This window comes from Gymnodraco acuticeps, unplaced genomic scaffold (genome assembly GCF_902827175.1).
Source record: "Gymnodraco acuticeps unplaced genomic scaffold, fGymAcu1.1, whole genome shotgun sequence".
NCBI lineage: Eukaryota > Metazoa > Chordata > Actinopteri > Perciformes > Bathydraconidae > Gymnodraco > Gymnodraco acuticeps.
The window spans coordinates 1,740,115-1,759,851 of record NW_022990335.1 but is presented as its reverse complement, the minus strand read 5'-3'; the positions used below and the strand labels follow the sequence as shown (position 1 = coordinate 1,759,851).

Here is a 19,737-nt window from a genome sequence, read left to right as displayed (position 1 = left end):
CCTTTGAATCTTGAAACATCTCTAATCTTGTTTTCTAGCAGGATAACAATTATTTTTAAAACGTAAAAAAATACATTTGTCTGACAATATTTAAAGCTGTAAAAATAAGCATTATATAAAGCTTTCAGTTTGACTTTAAAACGGATTTAAATTGTGCAGTTTGGCACTGACGGCTTTCCATAGATGGCATTACTATGGTTACCAACGATGACTGGATGAAGTCCCGCCCTCAGGTTTGCTTTGCTCCGTCACTGCTCACTCAAATTCCTGGACTCACGCCAGTTCACTTGTAAACACTGAGGTCAATTTAAGAGGATACGGCTGACAACAACCACGTCAATGAATTCCTCCAACTTTAATTTCACCTTTCATCCACCGGTACGTAACGTTAACGTTTGACCCCCAACATGCCGTTAACTAAGTAACACTTTAGCTGAGCACTTTAGCCTTATAAACATGACTGTGTGTTCTGTTGCTGTAGCCTAATGTTACAACTACTTTCTACTTGTTCTTCATAGCTTAGCTAACGTTAGGTTATGTTAGGTTTATTTCTAAATTTGGCACTCAGGCTTTACAGGAAGTTTCACAATAGAATAAAGTTGTAACAGGGAAGGAAGTGAACGTTTTATCTTGTTACACGTGTGAAACTGGAACCTGTTGTCTGCCCTTGGCTCACTATAGCTTATCACAAGCCTCTCCACTTGCATTATGTTTACATATTACACGCTGTTAGTGTTCTAATTACATTTCGTATGTAACAATTAGGCTACTTGACAGGTCTAACAGGCACATTGCAGTTCCTCAAAGACCACAGATGGCTGTTGAGTGTTGTTAAAGTTGGAAATGGTCGTGACCTTTCTCCAGGAAGTGGCGTAGCTTTACATTTGACAACTTAAATGAACTTGTTATACCTTAAATACCTTCAGCATGTAACACCAATCCAATATGGGTACTACTGAGCAACATCCAACATTATCAACTACTTTAATTTCACCTGTGCAACACCATTTATATGTTTGGAACTAAATCATGTGATAAGGTTAAGTGAGGATCTACTGCTAGGTTTGAATAAATACCTTTGTCATTCTTGTCAGTATCAATACAACACAATACAGTATTTTGCAGGAACATGTTGCGGTCATGACGACAAACAAAATGTGTCTCTCTGTAGGCCTGACCACAATATGAGTGTCATAAGCTAATGCACACAAGAAACATGTCTGTTGAACAACACATTATATTGAAGTGACTATTTATCTTGAATCCTTATCAATTGATGTCTATCCTTTTAGTTAGTGTAGTTATGTTGCTTCAAACAGAGTTTTAGTTTCAGTTTGAACTTGTTCTGCTTAGCTAGTAGTGAGTGCTGTAGCTGTAACAGCTGTTCCAGGTCATAGCCTGAAACAGATAAGGTAACTGCATGCAAAGCAGTACTCGAACACATTTGAAAGTTGGACCTAAAGGAAAATGATAGTGCAAATATGTTTATATTATGTTAACGAATGCTTGATTGCAATTTAGTGAAGTTAGACTGACATAATGGGGTATCAAATCATGTCCTTACGTTGCATCACAAATATCTTTGGAATTGAAAGTGTTTTTTATTGTCTGATATCTTTCTAATCTAGTCCTAAGTCACTGGCCACCTGTCTGTCACCATGTTTTAACAAAGGAGCCATACACATGTTTAGGGCTTCTGACTTAAAGAAGTCTGTTAAAGATAAGAATATTACAATTGTATGCTTGAGGGAAAACAAACCTTTCACTACTTCATCTGAGTTCCCTTTCTCATTTCCTCGCTAATGCTTTACCGTTGTCTCTTGCTCATTGTGGGTTGCTGACGTTCCTCTGGATGTGTGTCGTGCCTGCAATATGTTTCACAATGTTTTGGCTCAAACTTTCAAGCATGACGTATTAAGAAATGTTGAGATAAACCAAATGTTAACACTCATGTACAGGGACCTCTGAAGAACAATTGTTTAATAAACAAATATATTATTTCCATATAAGTGCTATATACTTACATGAAATACATTTCATATCAAATGTGTCAACTAAAAAAGCTTCACTGAGCTTCATGAGCAAACAATATAGATGATATTTGTCTAGAGTTCTGTCTCTCACCCTGTATTCTCCTCTGTCTTTCCACTTCCTACATGCTTGTCTATTTTCTGCTGTTTGACGTATACCAGTCCCACAAGTCTACATGTGCTTGGGTAAACACACTCGCACACTGTCTGATGCTTCTGTTCATGAATCGACTCACGGTGCACAACAGCCTCCTGAAGGCAGTCTTCCACACCAGTGCCCCGTAGAGCTGTAGTCCCCATGAAACCCACCACTAAGTGAGTTATATCAGTCAATATTCCCAGGTAGACAAGACCCTCCTCGTCATACCTCAACTTTCTTTTGAGTTTTGGTTCAACTTGTCTCGAGGCATTAGTCTCAGCGAGGGCTGAAGTAAAGGAAAAGAGCAGCAGTTGACTCAGATGTAGAGCACGCAGTGAGTGGCATTGCACAAAATAATATAAATCAGACTGAAAATGTGTGTGACAGATGGCGGAAAGAGCAAGAAAGAACAATAATGAATATATTGTTTCTCTAATTGTGTCATTAACAACATCATTTGTTTAAAAAGTGTTTTTTTGGCATATTTAGAACCCACCAAATCTAAAGTATGTTCCTTTTAAATGCACGCTAGAAGACACATTTATGATATATTTTTTAAGAATCTTTCTGATTTATGTAGTTTAAAAGTGCTTCCTTTTCTAGACCTCATATTTTGTACCATAGGTTTCTGATGCAGTACACTCATTTTTATATTTATAGCTGTTTTATTGTGCGAGGAGCTGTACTTATTCAAACTGAAGACTCTCCTCCCGTCTCTCTCCTAGGTTTCATCGACTAATTAAAGAGGCGGTTGCTAAGAGATGACACTCTGTGACATTGGTGAGAGCCTCTGATGTAGCGAAGCCTGAAGCTCCACTTCTCCAGGATCCTTTTCCTTTGGAAGCTCTGTCTGTGTGTGTGCCCTGCTCATGTGAAATATACGCTCTCGTATCAACGGACTCACAAATACCATGGCAACTTTTACTGCTCCTCGTGCCACGACCAACGCCAAGGTGGCCCGAACTTCAAGGCAAGGGAGCGGCGACGAGGCAAAGAATGGGGAGGTGGGACAAAACACTATTTTGGAGAAGACCCACGAGTTCTTTAAGATGTGTGACATCGAGAACAAGGGCTTCATCTCCCGACGGGATATGCAGGTGAGGATACTGATGCGAGGGCGACTGCCATAACTGTGTTACAAAGTAGTGTAAAAACTCACCGTTTGTTAAATGAAAGTTGGATTACAGTTAGAGGCATATTTACCACAGGAAAAAAAAGAAACATTTTGTTGAATCAATTGTGTAAACTCCTTAAAAACAAAGCATGAGCGCTGTTTGGACCACATTTAAGCATCCACAGTAAACGGGATCACTTTCACAGTTTCATAATTGTGTTCCTGCTTATTCATCCAGAGTGAGTATAAAACACAGGGACAGTCTGCACCCTCATTAATGCTGCTGAACAGGACAAAGATAGGACATGTGCACCTATTGAAAGCAGCATGAAAGAGCCACCGGAAGCTTTGTCATGCAGCTACTCCACTCGCATTATTGTGCAGATTCACTCGCCGCTTGGATATTCATCCCTGCCGTGGCTAATCCTTTGAAGAAGCACTTGTAGGACTCTCGCTCCGAGGAGCATAAATACCCAGAGGGGAAGCTTTTGATCTGGTGTTTATGATAATAGCTTGGAAATTAGATGGCGAGCAGGAACTTCTCACTTCTATTTATGTGACCGTCTGTTAGTGAAGAGTAAATGCAGTACTCAAAGCAGCGCTTGTTACTCTTAGTTATATTTGTTTTACACTTTCCTTACATCTGTTAGAGCTTGTAGAAGCTCAGTGAGAAGCACTGCTAACATTTATGTGCACTCTTGACAACCACAATAGTTCCACAGACTCAGTCTTACCACCAATGCACTAGCTTCACAATGCTACTGTTTGCTGACCTTAGGGATATGTTCTGCCCAGATAACACACTTTACAAGAACAGCTGATGGTCTTACACAGATCCTACCCTTTCCCGGTCCCTTGGTCAACATTTTGCAGCAGTGTAAACACAGCATAAAACCCGAGCTGCTAACAGAGGTGTGGCTGTGTTAGCTTTGCGTCTAAATAATCCAACCGTATATGGTTAAATCGTTTTTCGGGAGGTTCTCATTCTGTCATGTCACTTTGGTTTGGGAGGAGCTGTCTCTCAAATATTATCTTAACTTAACCCTTGGGCATCTCTTAATAAAGGTTTCTCTGGTATCTGTGACAAAAACAGTCGTCAAATGATGTATTGATAATTATTGATAACACGTGTTTTTCCCATAGGATAAATATTAGAAAATTGATCAATATGGTGGAAAATAGTAAATACATTAGAATTTTGTAGCCAGGGCTATAGATTTCAACTCTGATATCGTGGAGTGCTATAGCCTCATTGTCAGCCCCTTGATTGGTCATGGCTTTTAATAGGGAATTAGTTTGAATTCAGGTGTATATTTTGATTATTATTAATAATAATATTATAGGAGCTGAAGTTGAACCTTCAGAATTTGAGGATGCAAGAAACACAACCTGGCAAACATGTATGCCATATGCATACAACATAGCCAGAATGATCAAATAATGAAAAGCCAAACATGTCCCTTTTGATAGAATGGGCTAAAGATATTGTGTTGAAGGACAGTCATTGTCTGTTCCTCATTACAAACTGCTTTAATTAGATTAGAGTGAAGCAATGTGTTGATTGAGACAATGCATGTCAATTAACCATTTGCTGCTTAGAAAAAGAAAGAAGCTATTTGGAAAATAACTTTTCGGCTACTTTAGTTTAAAAAGAACCACCATGTTTTCCTTTCCACTTGACGAGCTACTGCACTAATGTCTGTGCTCTTAGGGCTCAAGTAGCAGTTGTTATAGCTACAGTAGGGTTAATGTTCTCGTCAGTAGCAGCTGTGTTTTGTGTCTTTTTAAATAGAGGCTGAACGCTGAGCTCCCTCTCAGTGCGGAGGAGTTGGAGAACGTATTTGATACCCTCGATTCTGACGGCAATGGATTTCTCACCCTCGACGAGTTCTCCTCCGGCTTTAGTACGATTTCTTTCTGTTTCTACAAAAAAAGAACATTACTATCACAGAAAGAGTAGTCTGCTTGTGGACTTAGATTCTGTTTGTTTTTCTAGGTAAGTTTTTATCAGGTCAGAAGGTTTCAGTAGAGGAAGGCATGGGGGAGAAGAACGCCTGTAAAAGCCCCACAGAGGTCCTGTACCAGACCCAGTGGGAGGAGAGCCTGGCGAGACCAGACGAGGATGAAGAGGAGAAACACTTCGACATGCTCATGGAGAGCCTCGGGGCGAACAGCGTCTTTGAAGAGTGAGTACTGTATGGGCGTGTGTTCTTTGTGTTTACACCGTGTGGTGATAAGCAACGTCATATCTTTGCACACTTTGTTAATGTCTGCTTTAAGTCTACACTACATTTTAGGCAACATAGCCTAATCAGCTGATCAAACTAAACAAGAGTTGGAAGTTTCCACTCTCAAGCAAAGCCGTTCCTGTGAGCAATCTCTGCTCTGCCTCTTTTATTTTAAGAGGCCCTATGATGCTTTTCGGTGTTTTCCATTTTCTGTAGTGTGTCATCAAGGTCGTTGTGAATGTAAATGGTCTGCAAAGTCTAAAATCCCAAAGATATCTCTGGAAGGAGTTTCTCTCCCAAACCCCCCGACCCCTGCCTGAAACGCCTCGATTGGACTCCTTTGTTTTCTTCCATAACGTAATTACATCACTATGTAACACTTGCACCTCTATTGGCTAGCAATCCAACACATTGTACATGATAGGCTAAGGGGCGTTGACCAATAACTACAGAGCCGTCCAGCTGACCAATCAGAGCAGACTGGGCTCTGGTTTCAGACAGAGGGTGAAAAGAGGTGCTGCAGCACAGGCAGTATGAGGAACATTTGAAGCATGTCGACATGTCACAGTAGATGAACAAAATACAAATATGAACCTCGAAATGAGCATAATACGGCCCCTTTAAGTAGTGTGACAGCTTAAATATTGAAGTATGTTACTTATAGTTTTGTGTTTGAAGCATAGAAATGTAGCATTAAACATTAGGCTTAGTGAAAAGCTTCACACTTAAGCCCCACTTCACAAAACGTATCTGAATCATTTTAATATTCTCTGCATTATTCAATATTGAAAGGCATTTGAAGCTCTTGTCTGTTTGCCTAAAAAAGATAACTCTGGATAAAGACAGGATCTTATGAAGAGCATGAATAGACTCACCTTTAACAAACAACTCAATAAAAGCAAACAGTGGTGGAGGTGGATGCCACATTTAAACATCCTTTTGCCTTCCGCCTACCTGGTTAGCTCCAGTTGACATTTCAGATCAGATGAGTTTGTGCAGCACTGACTGATATTGATGTTGGCCAGATTTAAAGGATGTGTAACTGTTGAAAAAGCTTCAAGGGAAGTGTTTGTTTTTCCCTACCTTATGTTGGCTTACAGCAGTGTTTCTCAAAGTGGGGGGCGCGCCATTATAACTTATTGTTCTAGCAAAGGGATTGCACAATTGTATTATGTATTTATTGTTTTGACCACACAGACTTATGGAGCATTGTTTTATTATCACTGTCCTAGCAAAGTGATTTTTTTATTTTTTTGAAAGGAATGCTCACGTTCATATTGATGTATTTTAATAAATGTGAACTTGGCCCATTACGTGACTATTTGTGTTGGGGGGGGGCCCAACTTTTCCTGACAGAAAAAGTGTGAGAACCACTGGCTTACAGGCACATTACATTGTTTCCTGTTGAAAGATAATTACATAGTATTATATTTCTGTCATCACCCAGTTTTGATAGTTGGATTGAAATGCTTATTTCAATATTTTTTATTACTGTTATTCTCAATTTTTCAATATTGCATTCAACAGCATTCAAACCCGCACTAAAAATCATATTTCTGATTAAATTCATTTGACTGGTTTCTAAAGTTCCTAATGGTTTGCCCCCCTCATATATCACTGATTATGTCCTTTTATGTCCTTGGACGAGCCCTAAGGTCGTCTTCAGTAGCCTGTTTGTACATATATATATTTTTCCTTTTATATTTGTATTCTTTGTAATCATTTGGTCTTATGTCTTCCTTTGTTTTAGTGAGAAGGTCATCTGTTGTGAACTTTAGGATCATTATAACTTTTTATCATCATACCTTTTTTACATCCTTGCGTTCCTTCAATTATTAGAATATGTTTTTATACTCTTTATGTGCACAAAAAGGCACTTAATTTAATGTTCTTGTTCTCTGTTTAAATGTGTTATGTGTGCCATTTTGCTAAAGGACTTTGAGCTGCACCTTGTGTTTGAAAAGTATGGGCTCAGAACATAATACACACATGCACACAGAAGGATTCACACTTGTGTTTCCGGATCCACACTTGTGTTTTTCAATGCACACACAAATGTGTTCCGTTTCATATACATATAAATAAAATCCAATTACAGAAAAAGGTTTTACATATGTATTTTTGATCCACACATATTTGTTTTCCGTTTAAATCCCCTGAACCCAGTGGTGTAGTGGGGATTTGTTTTACTGGGGGTACACTATTTTAATTAGGTAATCCCAAACAATGCCACATAAGTGCGCACGCGCGAAGTGCACTCACAACACGGGCAGACAGGCCCAAAGAAACTACCGGCATGCTTAGTCCTATAGTTGCTGTACTGCAAAAAGTAGACGGCGCTGCGCTCAACACACACACAGACTCAAAACCATGGACACACTGGCATATAAATTACATAAACAATGTATAGGCCTAAATTGCATAAACGACAGTATTGCAACTAAGCAGACGATGATCTGGACTTGAAATTATTCTTATTAGGCCTACAAATACACATAGACAGCGCTGCTTTTCACACACACACACACACTGCGTTTTGAAGACTGATAAATCCGAAATGGATGAACAAACTTTGCAGCCCAGTTTCCCAGCTTTGCAGTCTCCACGGGTATTCCTCTTGTTTCCTCCGCCACATCTCCTCCGTCCATACCTCTGGGAAAGGTGAGCTTGAGCTAGCTAGCGGAACGTTGCTAGCGCAGCTAACGTTGACGTTAGTGCTAGCATTATCCACGTCTTTAGGCGGCTCTTCTGATGATGTGGTGCTAGTAGCAACTTCACTTGCTGCTAGCCTTTTTCTTGTGAATTATATTCTTTTTAGAAAAGAAGTCAAGTAAAAAATGTTTGCCTGCCATTATAGAGCTTTTTCGTTAGCATTCTTGAGGGAAAGAGCTACCGCAAAATCGGCGGGCAGTGAGTGGGACACACCCCCAGCTCGCCGCGGGGTCATGAGCGTGATGATGAATCATAATTCTTTAAGGAAATCGTTTTTATTTTGTATTATAATTACTGTGAAATGTATTATGTTTTTGTCATTATTACAACAAATACACACTTGCAACTGATAACACTGGCAATGATTTTATATTTATTAGACTATTAAAAAAAAGATTGTGCTCCAAATAAGTGGGGGTACGGCGTACCCCCGCGTCCAACGCCCACTACACCACTGTCTGAACCTACAAACCGCTTTCTGTGCACGGATCGCTGTGCATTCGTGTGTGGGTTTTTTGAGACTCCCCTGACGGTCAGCCGATTCGTACTTGTAATTGTTTCTATCTATAGCCAATCAGATGTCTCCTTCATTCTAAGCCAATCACATGAGCGCGCCCCCACGAGGGTATGATTTATTGCGTTCATGACGTAGCGCTTCATGTACGCATTATGCGCTGTCCGGAGCTGACAGGTCCATCGAGCAAAGACTGCAGACATTGAGTTTGATAATGCACTTGGTTACCTCTGCTCATTCTGTCCCTTAGTCCTGCTGAGGTGCGCAGTCTGTGGGCCACGCTGCGCAGAGACGAACCTCACCTTTTATCCAATTTTGAGGACTTCCTGTCCAGAGTGACGTCCAAGATCATAGAGGCCACCCAGGAGAAGAGGGAGATGGAGAACGCTCTCAAAAGGTCAGGGGGGTCACATCTTTGTGCTTATCAACGGGGTCATTCAAAACTGTACAGTATGAATTAAAGTGACTTAATGAAAGGTATTTTTAACTTCTACAAACTATGCTCAGCACACCGTTGTGTCTTGCTTTTACCCGTACAGGAAATCAGCAACACACGATAATGAGATCCAGCGCCTTTATGAGGAAATGGAGCAGCAAATAAAAAGTGAAAAAGACAGGATTGTCCTGCAGGTACTCATATCAAACTAGTTGTCTTGTGTTGTTATAAATCACTGCCAGCTTCTTCCTCATCACCCTTGTACTGTGTCCTTTTTTAAATGTCTAAACATAAAGGACTATGAGCGCTTCCTGAGTCTCAGTCAGGACCTGGAGCTGCAGCTGTCCAGTAAGGAGAAGGAGCTAGAACAGCTCTTTCAGAAGCAGAGAGGGGTGAGTGAGAGATGGATGCATGATTTCACAAAAAGTGCTATGTAGTTCACTGTCTATTAATAACACTCCACAGAGTGTCTGTCACTTTAGTTATCCATCAGCAAACTCAGCAGCATCACAGATACACATTTAGAGGACAGATAACTTTGCTGTAAATAAACTAATGAAGTGATTTAGTACCTCTATATCATCAACACATTTTTTATTTGTCATCATATAACACAATGATAGATCTCGGTTGTCCAGTGCACTACAAATACATGTTCTCAATCATTTAAGGAACAAACAATAAACGTTTGTGAATTTCTCCTGTACGAAACATTCATATGGAGGCTATTTTCGTGCTTACATGTATCTGCAAACTAATTAATTAGTCATGAAGAAAGAAAAAAGTTTCTGCTGTTAAAAACTAAGTTTCTGAAAAAGAAAAAAAGTATCCCAAAATGATGATGTTTGCACTGACTCGGCTTGATATGTACAGTAGGGCCCCGTCTACTTGATATGTGGAAGCAGAAAGGAAACAAACAAAACCAAGTCATTACCACAACCCAACTGTTGTGAAAGAGCCGATTTGCATCTAAGCATTAACCACCGCTCCTTTTAAAAGGAGTTGTATTTTGATTTTGTCAGTTTTATCGAATGCAGTCTGATTGATGCATCTCTGTTGACCTTACACTTCAGCAGCAGCAGTGTGTGTTGATCGCCTGCTGCCGGATGTTAATAGGTTCTGTCACACCTACGTTTAAACACTTGCTCTCAGGCTTTTAAGGCTAATTAGTGAACTGAATTCATTCTGGTCACGCAAACAAGGACGTTTCTTGTTTTTCACTGCCCCTTATCACCTCTAATTCAAGTCAGATGTGTCCCCAGTGTTGAGGAGCAGTCAATACATTAGCAAACAGGCTCACAGCTTTAAAAGCATTTACTATGAATCTGTTCATTTATGTAATGTTACAAAACCAGTTTGTTTGAAATATATCTGTAGGCTGTTTGAAGATATTTGTCCCATAATGCTGTCACATCCATACAATTAGTCAAATCAATTAACACTTTGACAGCAATAACAATATGTGAATGTGTGTACCACTAGGAGGCACTAAAATCTGATATATTCCCTACATAAAGTCTTACAGGTTGTATTTACAGTGTGTTGTGATCAGAGGGACTTCTAGTGTATAACATGTGAATAACACAAGCTGCATTAGTTAAAAATATACCAGATGTTTCTAATATCTAATAAAAGGTCAGTACTGCCTCATTAAAAGTACCTACTTCTTCTGGTTTGCTCTTTAAGTATAAAATAAGAACAAGTATTTAATCTTAAGCAAATACATTCAAACTATTTTTACTGATCTTGTTCCATTTTTGACCACCTTTTCCAGTTGGAGCATCAGTGCCACGATCTTCACTCTGAACAACATGAGACCAAGGTGGAGAACGTGAAGCTGAAGAACACGAATGACGAGTTGTCCCGGGAGCTGGAGCACACCAGCCAGGAGCTGATGCTGGCCCAGGATCAGCTGAGTCTGCTGCAGGACCAGTCCACACGGCTTCATGAGGAGAAGGAGATGTGAGTTGTAGCTATTCTTACTCACTCGGGCTCCTTCATAACTCCTGACTTATTATTTTGCCTCTCAATTTGCTTTTTCTTGCTCATTGGTCAGGATACAATCACTTGTTTTTGCCACAGTAAATAGAGCGCTGCAGTAATGTTTTTGCAGGCCAACCCAGACGTTAGCATCGCCCTTGATGAAACAATTCACTTTTTTGATAGGATTTTAGATTATGGCGGGAAATAAGCTCTGAGGCAATGAAAAGTTTAAAAAAAATGTAATACATCAAGATCATCTTCAGAAATTAGGACAATGAAAAATAAACACAATTGCCAAAGTTTAAAAAAGTGAAATAGCGACCGTACAACCTCTGTAGTCTGATTTAGTTACTTGTTAGCAACAATCTTTTAAAGATATGTTGTAGCTTGTCAAATGTATGAGTATCAGAAATCCCTCATTCATCCTATAGCGCGGACATTTATATGAGTAAAGCCAAAAAACAGAAGATTTAAATATCTTACGTTTGTGTTACTGTAAGCACAGACCACAGAAACGTATTTAACCCCAAAATACATACAGAAATGTACTTTGAGACAAGTGAACCAGAAGTTAAAATGCTGAATCATTCTTGCAGTACTCGTTAGAGAGGCGGTAAAACATGGGTGGTTTTGTTTAACAAAGTATAACCGCAACATATTGTGAAAATATATGTGTTAGTAATACAGGATGGGTTTTTGTTTAATACAGTGAAATATACAGACTGACTGAGGGACTGCAGAGAGAGCGAACAAGCCTCCTCAAACAACTGGACCTTTTGAGGTAAGGATGGAGAGTGGCACCCACAAAATAAATAAACGCAGTAAAGAGACATTTATATGAATCGTGTGGTTTCAAATCACAAGGCCTTCAAAAAGCTGTCCAGATGCTATGTGTACTTTGTCGGAAAATAACAAAACAGTATCGCTCAGTCAAAAATAATTTACAGTCACAGCTCAGTTAGTAATTCAAGTCTGGGTGAGAAGCTTCTGGTGTCTTTCTACCGCTGCTCCATAGAGAGTGTGCTGGCATATTGCCTAACCACATGGTGTGCCAGCTGCTCAGAAAAGGACAGGAAAGCCCTTCAGAGGGTCATCAACACAGCCCAGAAGGTCATCGGCTGCTCACTGCCTTCTCTGGAGGAACTCTTCAGCCAACGTTGCCTCAACAGAGCAGGCAAAATAATTGCAGACTCTTCACACCCTGGACACTTCCTGTTTGCTCTTCTGCCCTCCGGTAGAGCTACAGGTCAATTCAATCAAGGACAAACCGACTGAAAAACAGTTTCTACCCCAGAGCCATACGAGAACTGAACACCGTCAAACGCTGAACTAGCACACACACAGTTACAACTTGCAACTGCACTACTTCTTAATAGTTTTATTAATTTATTAACTGATCGACATCAGAGATGCAAAATATTATCCCTGTGTTTTTTATATTGTAAACTGTATTTAAATTATGTGCGGGCATGTATGCATGTTGGTATGGATGTGTGAGCATATGTTTATATAGATATATATTTATTCGTTTTATGTGGAAATGCACTGCGAGGATTGCTTTTTTAAATTTCGTTGTACCTGGTGCGATGACAATAAAGGAATTATATTCTATTCTCTTAATTTGACAGTGCAATGCAAGATTTCAAAACTTTCAAAATGTATGATGAATACTTTTCAATAATACTTGAGTGTGTAAGCTTTGTTTCAGAAGATCTTCAGCTAAACAGTCAATTAGCTACAGCATTTAAATGATAAGATTTCTCACTCATTTTAAAATGTTTACTTCTTCAGGGAAATGAACAAACATTTACGGGATGAGAAGGACATATGCTTTCAGGTATGAGACATTTATTGTTTGTGTACAAAATATACCTTCCTTATGTCTTCTTTTAAAGATGAGATAAATAAACAGATGTCATTGATTACCAGAGCCCAGAATAATAAATGTAGGATTCAACCCTGAAGTTCATGCTGCAATATGAATAAAAACATCATGTTTTTCATTTCTGCAGAATGCAAAGAATTATAGGAAAACACCAAGTTTGAGGCCTTCAATGAGTGTTCTGAAACATACAAACACAAACATCTTCAAAAGGTATATCACTAAGTTATAAATAAGATTTAACTGGATAAGCCTTTGTTTCTTTTTGGAACGCAAACCACATTTATTTTACAGTGCATCCTCTGTTTTTTCACCAAGTGTATTGGATGTGTGTTCTTTCGATTAGCACCGTAGCTTTAATGTTACTCCCTATCTGCAGTGAGGATGAGGAGGAGATAACCACCAGCTCGAGCCAGTCCTACGTCAGAGTGAACACAAGAGGACACCTCCAGAGGATCATCTCCATCGAGGAGGACCCCCTCCCCAGCTTACTCCAGAATGGCTCTGTGGCCCAAACTCCTCTTCAGGAGTGCAGTGAAGAAGAAGAAGAAGAAGAAGAAGAAGAAGCCTCTGCCAATGAGGAGAATATAGACTTGGTGATGAGCGATATTCTGGGAGCCTCTTCTGCCCAACAGCAAAAGATGAAAGAACATGTGGAGGAAAGGGAAACCCCCACATCTCCAAGGGGTCAGCCTGTTGGCAAGGAAACCAGCATAACTGTAAGCATGTGGACATCGATTCATTCAAGTCAGGCTACAGGGAGGAGACCTGTTACAACTCTCATTATGTTTACTGCTGTTAAAGCCCTCTTTACAAATATAGGGCTTTTTATCCCACAAGCTTTGTTTATTCTCTGTTACCGTGCTTCCTGTTTTCCCAGGAGGAAGGCGGTCCTTCGCCGCCCGACCGCCTCTTCAAGATCGTCCTGGTTGGGAACTCCAGTGTGGGAAAGACGTCCCTCCTCCGGCGATTTTGTGATGATAGCTTCCACCCGGGCACTTCTGCCACTGTGGGTACGTACAGAATACAGCAGACACACACTTGTGTCTGGAGCAATGGCAACACTGTAGAATATACATCTTTAAACTTCTTTCTTTAAAGCTGTTGGAAGATTACATTTTGCTTTCAAAAACAATAAAAAATAGGTTTTACAACACTACCAACTTTTCTTTTTTTTTCAGCAAAAGCCCTTTCACTTATAATGTGTGACTTTTAAATTGTGCAACAATCATATGAATTGCTGTCAACATATATATTAGTATACTGGTACTAATTTAGAAGTTTGTTCTGTGTTGTAAGAATAGTTCACAGTTATATATTATAATTAAATATGCTGACATTTTCTTGTGTGTGTGCTCAGGTATAGATTACAGTGTAAAGACAATTATTGTGGATAACAGCCAGGTGGCACTGCAGTTATGGGATACAGCAGGACAAGAGAGGTGAGGCATCAACACAAGGAAAACATTGGGTCTCATGCATCAACATAATCATACTTTTCTTTTTAATTCTTTCTTACATTTCTGTGAAAAGAAAAATTAAGACATGTAATATATAGATACAACAGATGTTCTTAATCATCCATATCAGCTATAACTCAGGGGAGAAATGCCCCCAAAAAAGGCGTATGTAAGAAAAAGAATACAGTGATGTTCGATAGTATTAGTATTTTTGTTACAGGAAAATCAAAAAGCAACTAAGAGCTAAGCTAAATGCATGCAATATCATCCAAGAGTTTCTATAGTCCGCGCTTGTTTTTAATGAACCAATCCCAGAGCTTGATTGAATGGTCCAATATAATTGCTTCTTTCAATGAGCCAATTAGTTTCAATGGACCAAATAGAAGGATTATTTCAATAGACCAATCAAATGACTGAATTCAGTGGGCTCAATGGACCTCTACTTTTGCTTTAGTTGTGGCACTGTGCAACTACTTTCTTTTAAAACAGTTTATTTACATATTTTGAATTCCCATTGAATGGAATGTTTTCCTTTTTCAGAGTTTAAGTTTGCATTTGTGTCACAACGCACCTCACTCATTTATTATGTGAAGACAAAATTCATGTATTTTTGCGAATACACAGTAAACACAGCACTTCCTCTTCCCGTCTTTTTCCCTTCGCCCCTCCTGCAGGTATCGTAGCATCACCAAACAGATATTTCGAAAGGCTGACGGAGTGGTTGTGATGTATGACATCACAGCCGTGCAGAGCTTCAACGCTGTCAGACAGTGGCTTACAAATGTAAAGGTAAGACGTTAACAGTGACAATGAGCTGCACACATTCAAATAAAACAAGCTGAACCAACGGTTGGGTTTTACTTGAATTGTGTGCTTTTGCTTTCTTTATTCTGATTGCCTTGAGCAGAGTCCAAAGAAACATAGTGTGTACTGTTGAATACAGGGAAGCTGGTGGCCTTGTGTTTTAGCTGTAAAAGATCAGTTTATTTGAGCCTGTGATGTTTGATAACCTTCTTTCACAGGAGGGCACAGGCGAAGACATTCCCATCATGCTCTTGGCAAACAAAACGGACAAGGAGATCGAGAGACAAGTTCAGAAAGGAGTGGGCGAAAGATTAGCCAAGGTCAGTTTGTTGATTTTATCCACTAAGCTCAAGGACCTCACCGACAAATCCATTTCCAGCCCATCCAACCACAGAAAACCCACATACAGAAGTGCTGTGTTCTAAAGATATGATCAACGAAAGAAAGAAACGTGATTACAGAACAACAAGGAAATGACTCCAAGATGATTCTGAGGCTGCTTTTTCATCATCTTTTTTTCTTTGTATTATTATCCCTCCTGGTGTTTAATTTAGTTTCTATGGTGACTGTAAAGAACCATGTAAGACTAATAGTGTTACATGAGGAATGATTTTTGTTGCCACTATTAGTACAAACATGACTTTAACCTTGATCAATGTGCACACTGTTGACATATCTCTGCCTCTTTATTAGGACTGCCAAATGACCTTCTATGAGTGCAGTGCGTGCACGGGACGCAATGTGGCAGAGTCCATGATTCATTTAGCCAGGTGAGCAAAATGTATGACATTTGTGTGAGTTTAAAAGAGAAAAAGTGTCTGCTTAAACAACCTAAATTGGAAGTAAACTGTATTGAAGTAAGCAGTTTAATAATGTAGAGAGACACATATTTAAATTGTTCTGTGTTCTGGCACAAACGACTCATATTCTGTTAGGGCTGTATGCTTTGAGCAAATAGCTACACAATAGGTATCTGCATTTTGAATAAAGGTTGGCTTTAAAACACAGATTTCACTGCAAGACTGAAGCAATGTTTATGAGTCACAACGTTTTTTGCTCAGTAATTGTTTCAAACTCAGCGCAATCGATGTTTAGTTTTTTAAATGTTGGTAATTGTAAAGTTGGTCTCTATGTCTTTTCTTTGCCAGTGTTTTTTAAAAGGTGTTTAAAATCTTAAAGGTCACCTATTATGCAAAATCCACTTTTTCATGTATTTTATACATAAACATGTGTCGCCTCTGTGTAGAGAGACTCTGAACGTTTCAGGAAAAAAGATTCTCTCTCTTTTTGTCCTGATCCATTTCTATAAAAACCTGTCTGAAAATTAGCTGATTAGATTTTGGCCACTTTATGATGTCATAAAGATTTTTTGGCTTGTGTAACCATTAGCCAATCTCCAACCAAGGTAACCCCCCCCCCCCCACACCTTATCACCCGAATCTCCTCCTAGAGCACCAATAGCCGCGTTCACACCAAGTACTTTGCTGTACTTAGTTCCCAGCACTGAGGTTCCCAGCACTTAGTTCCCCCATGGAACTAAGAGCCGATCGCGTTCACACCGGAATAAGTTCCCTGAGGGAAGATTACGCAAATGAGCCCCTGACGTCACTTTGTCTTCTTCTGCTTTGGGTTTACTGGCAGGCCGCAAACAACTTCACGGCGTATACTGCCACCCGAAGTCCCCGGCCGGAAGTCCCCGGAGTTTGGGACTGGCTTCAGTAGAAGCTGCTGGGACTCCCAGCAGCTTCTACTGAAGCCTTCCGAGTAAATCACCAGAACGCCGACACCTCCTCATCACTCCACCGCTCCCATGTTTTCTTTTGTGTTGCCATAAGTTAGTCTCTCTGCGTTTCTGCGCTGGGCGAATGCTAATGCTAATGCAAGGATAATAAAATGGCGGCTCTACAAAACATTTCAGAGTTTTACGGGGCGTGGTTTGCAATTCGCCTAGCCAATCAGAACTGGGGCACTTTTTCCTCCCAGGAGAGTACCACCTCTCAGCAGGCACTAAAAATGGGGGTAAAAGTTCCCGGCACTAAGTACTCTTTTTGGTGTGAACGTGACATAAGGGGTACTAACGGAACTAAACAGGAAAAGTGTGAACGCGCCTATTGTGTTCTTTTTAACCAAATATCTCGCAGAGGGGCGTGGGGAGTGGCTCCTTATTTTCATCTAAAGTAACAGACAGAGAATCAGCACTTTTGAAACAGGGCTGAAACAGAGAGGATTATGGGATGCTAATGATCTGTTTGGTATTTCGAGCCAAACACTTCAGAGACATGTTTTGTACATATCTGAGACCTATAATATATTGATGAAAAACAGTATAATAGGGGACCTTTTAAATCCAACTTTTTTTCTGTCTTTGTATGAGATTGTCAGTGTTTTTCTATAAATCAAATAAATGAAGACATTTAACATGCTTCCTTTATTCTCAATTGACTTGATACTTCTACTGTCAGTCACTCAATGCTGTGACATAAAACACAATACACATACATGATACATAAGCAAGGATAGTTGCAGATAATCCCCAGTAAGAAATGAAGAACCTGCAGGGTTCAAACAATTTATAAAGATAGAGGAGAACTGAAGCATTTGCAGGTTAGAATAGAGTATAATTCGAAGCTGCAAATTGTGCACTGCTCCATTTGTTTATACCTCTTTGTGACTCTCAGAATCCTGAAGGAGCAGGAGGACCGAGAGAAGGAGGAGACGGTGCAGCTGGTCGACGGCGGACCCTCAGAGAAGAAGAGATCCTGCTGCTAACAGTAAACACAGCTAACACACACAGTAGCACTACCCTTTACTAAGAAACAGATGGAGTGACCACTGAGGACACATTATTATGAAAGTCAGCACAACTCCTCACTGTCTTCCACCTTGTGCCGCTCGGGGTAAACACCAGAATTCATACCGTTTGTACGTTATTGCAGTGTAAAAATAACCTCAAGTTTCAGGAAGATATAGTAAAATAATAATATAAGTAAGAAGAATGTAAGAACATTCTAAAGAAAGATATATTTATATAAACAACTGAACAAATGTAAGTCAAGTCAAATACCTTTTTAATGTTGGCACCGCGGATCTCAAAATATTTATTTAGCTTCCGAGAAAACTTTATATGTCACCTCTGGACGTGTTCCCTTAAATATCAATGTTTTCATTCAGTGTTATGTGTATTTTTTGTAGCTGTTCAGCTTTTGTACACAGACATAAGTCAACAACAGTTAAATGTAATGCATTGTCAAACCAACTCGCAGTAAACACTACCTTAATGACGGTTTTAGGTTTTTACAGTGTGTGTTCTGACTGTGAGATGTTGAATCAATTATTAGGGCCAAGATAAGTTGTTTTTTTTAGGTTTTGTCTGTGTGTATAAAGTAAGAACAAAACCACTCTCATCCAGTGAAGCACAGCAGAAACGTGCTTCTCTGTTGTGGCCTTAATGAATGAAAATAATGTGAAGGGTTACGAATAGTTTGTAATTAATGTATTAATTAGGTTGGGAACACTTTATAAATCGTTAATAAGCTTTTATAAGACATGAGATAAACAGGGTTGTGACCGGTTGCTTGCCAAATAGTGAGCCCACATTTATCTGTACTGCTAAGCCTTATATTGGCTACTTAGCTTACTTCGTCTTCTTCATCAGCCAGCATCCTTGGTATCTGTTGCTCACTGAGTTGATTCTCGCTAAGTAGCCAATATAAGGCTTAGTCATCTTGCCAAACAGTGAGCCTGTGTTGATGTATGAAAACTATGTTAGAACTGGTTTATAAATGGTTCTTATTGATTAATAATGTGTTTCCAACCTAATTCATAACCTAATTATAAGCCCTTTATGAATCCTTTATAAGGGTAGTCTTATTGTAAAGTGGTACCAAAATAACTAATATATTGTAATTTTTGCCCTTTTTACCATCTTTTGTGTATTTTGCTCTTTGGTATTGCACTATGGTCACTTATACTGCTCCACTACTGCCAGTGTCTTGCACTTCACTTTAATGTAAATATAAACATGTCAATATATAAAAAATAAAGAAATGTTAATGTTAATATCAAGTGTAAAGTTCTCTTCCTGTTTAAATTACATGAAAATAAGTCAAACAGTGTCACATAGTGGATGAGTTTGGACATTGCTGTTTATTCAAGTTGTCATGACAATATGAAAAACAATATATTTAGTGGAATTAGCATGCCAATTTATTAGCATTTGTATGACTTGTAAACTATATTGAAAACGTATTTCCGGTGTAATTTGAGCAGCGGACTTTGAAAACACATTTCAGAGGTGCTTCTCAATAACAGGGCTCATTCTAAACAAACATGATTACTTATAGTCCGTTGTTAGCATTATAGACTCAAAACATAGCTTATTTGTAGCTGCCAGCACCCGGTAGGATATGCAGGATTAAAGAAAGTGTCTGCTATG

At 39.3% G+C, this 19,737-nt stretch overlaps 1 protein-coding gene across 1 annotated transcript; it reads left to right on the top strand.

The window, feature by feature from the left end:
- Positions 1–230: 230 nt before the first annotated feature.
- Positions 231–19,361, top strand: cracr2aa (calcium release activated channel regulator 2Aa). Its single transcript, XM_034223335.1, has 18 exons — positions 231–378; positions 2,895–3,266; positions 5,076–5,187; positions 5,280–5,469; positions 8,988–9,134; positions 9,277–9,367; positions 9,470–9,565; positions 10,948–11,135; positions 11,866–11,937; positions 12,948–12,993; positions 13,169–13,251; positions 13,418–13,757; positions 13,919–14,051; positions 14,399–14,480; positions 15,173–15,287; positions 15,521–15,622; positions 15,996–16,072; positions 17,981–19,361. The coding sequence occupies exons 2-18, from the start codon at positions 3,081–3,083 to the stop codon at positions 18,069–18,071; spliced, it is 2,151 nt and encodes a 716-aa protein (XP_034079226.1). The 5' UTR covers positions 231–378; positions 2,895–3,080; the 3' UTR covers positions 18,072–19,361.
- The last annotated feature ends 376 nt before the right edge of the window (positions 19,362–19,737 follow it).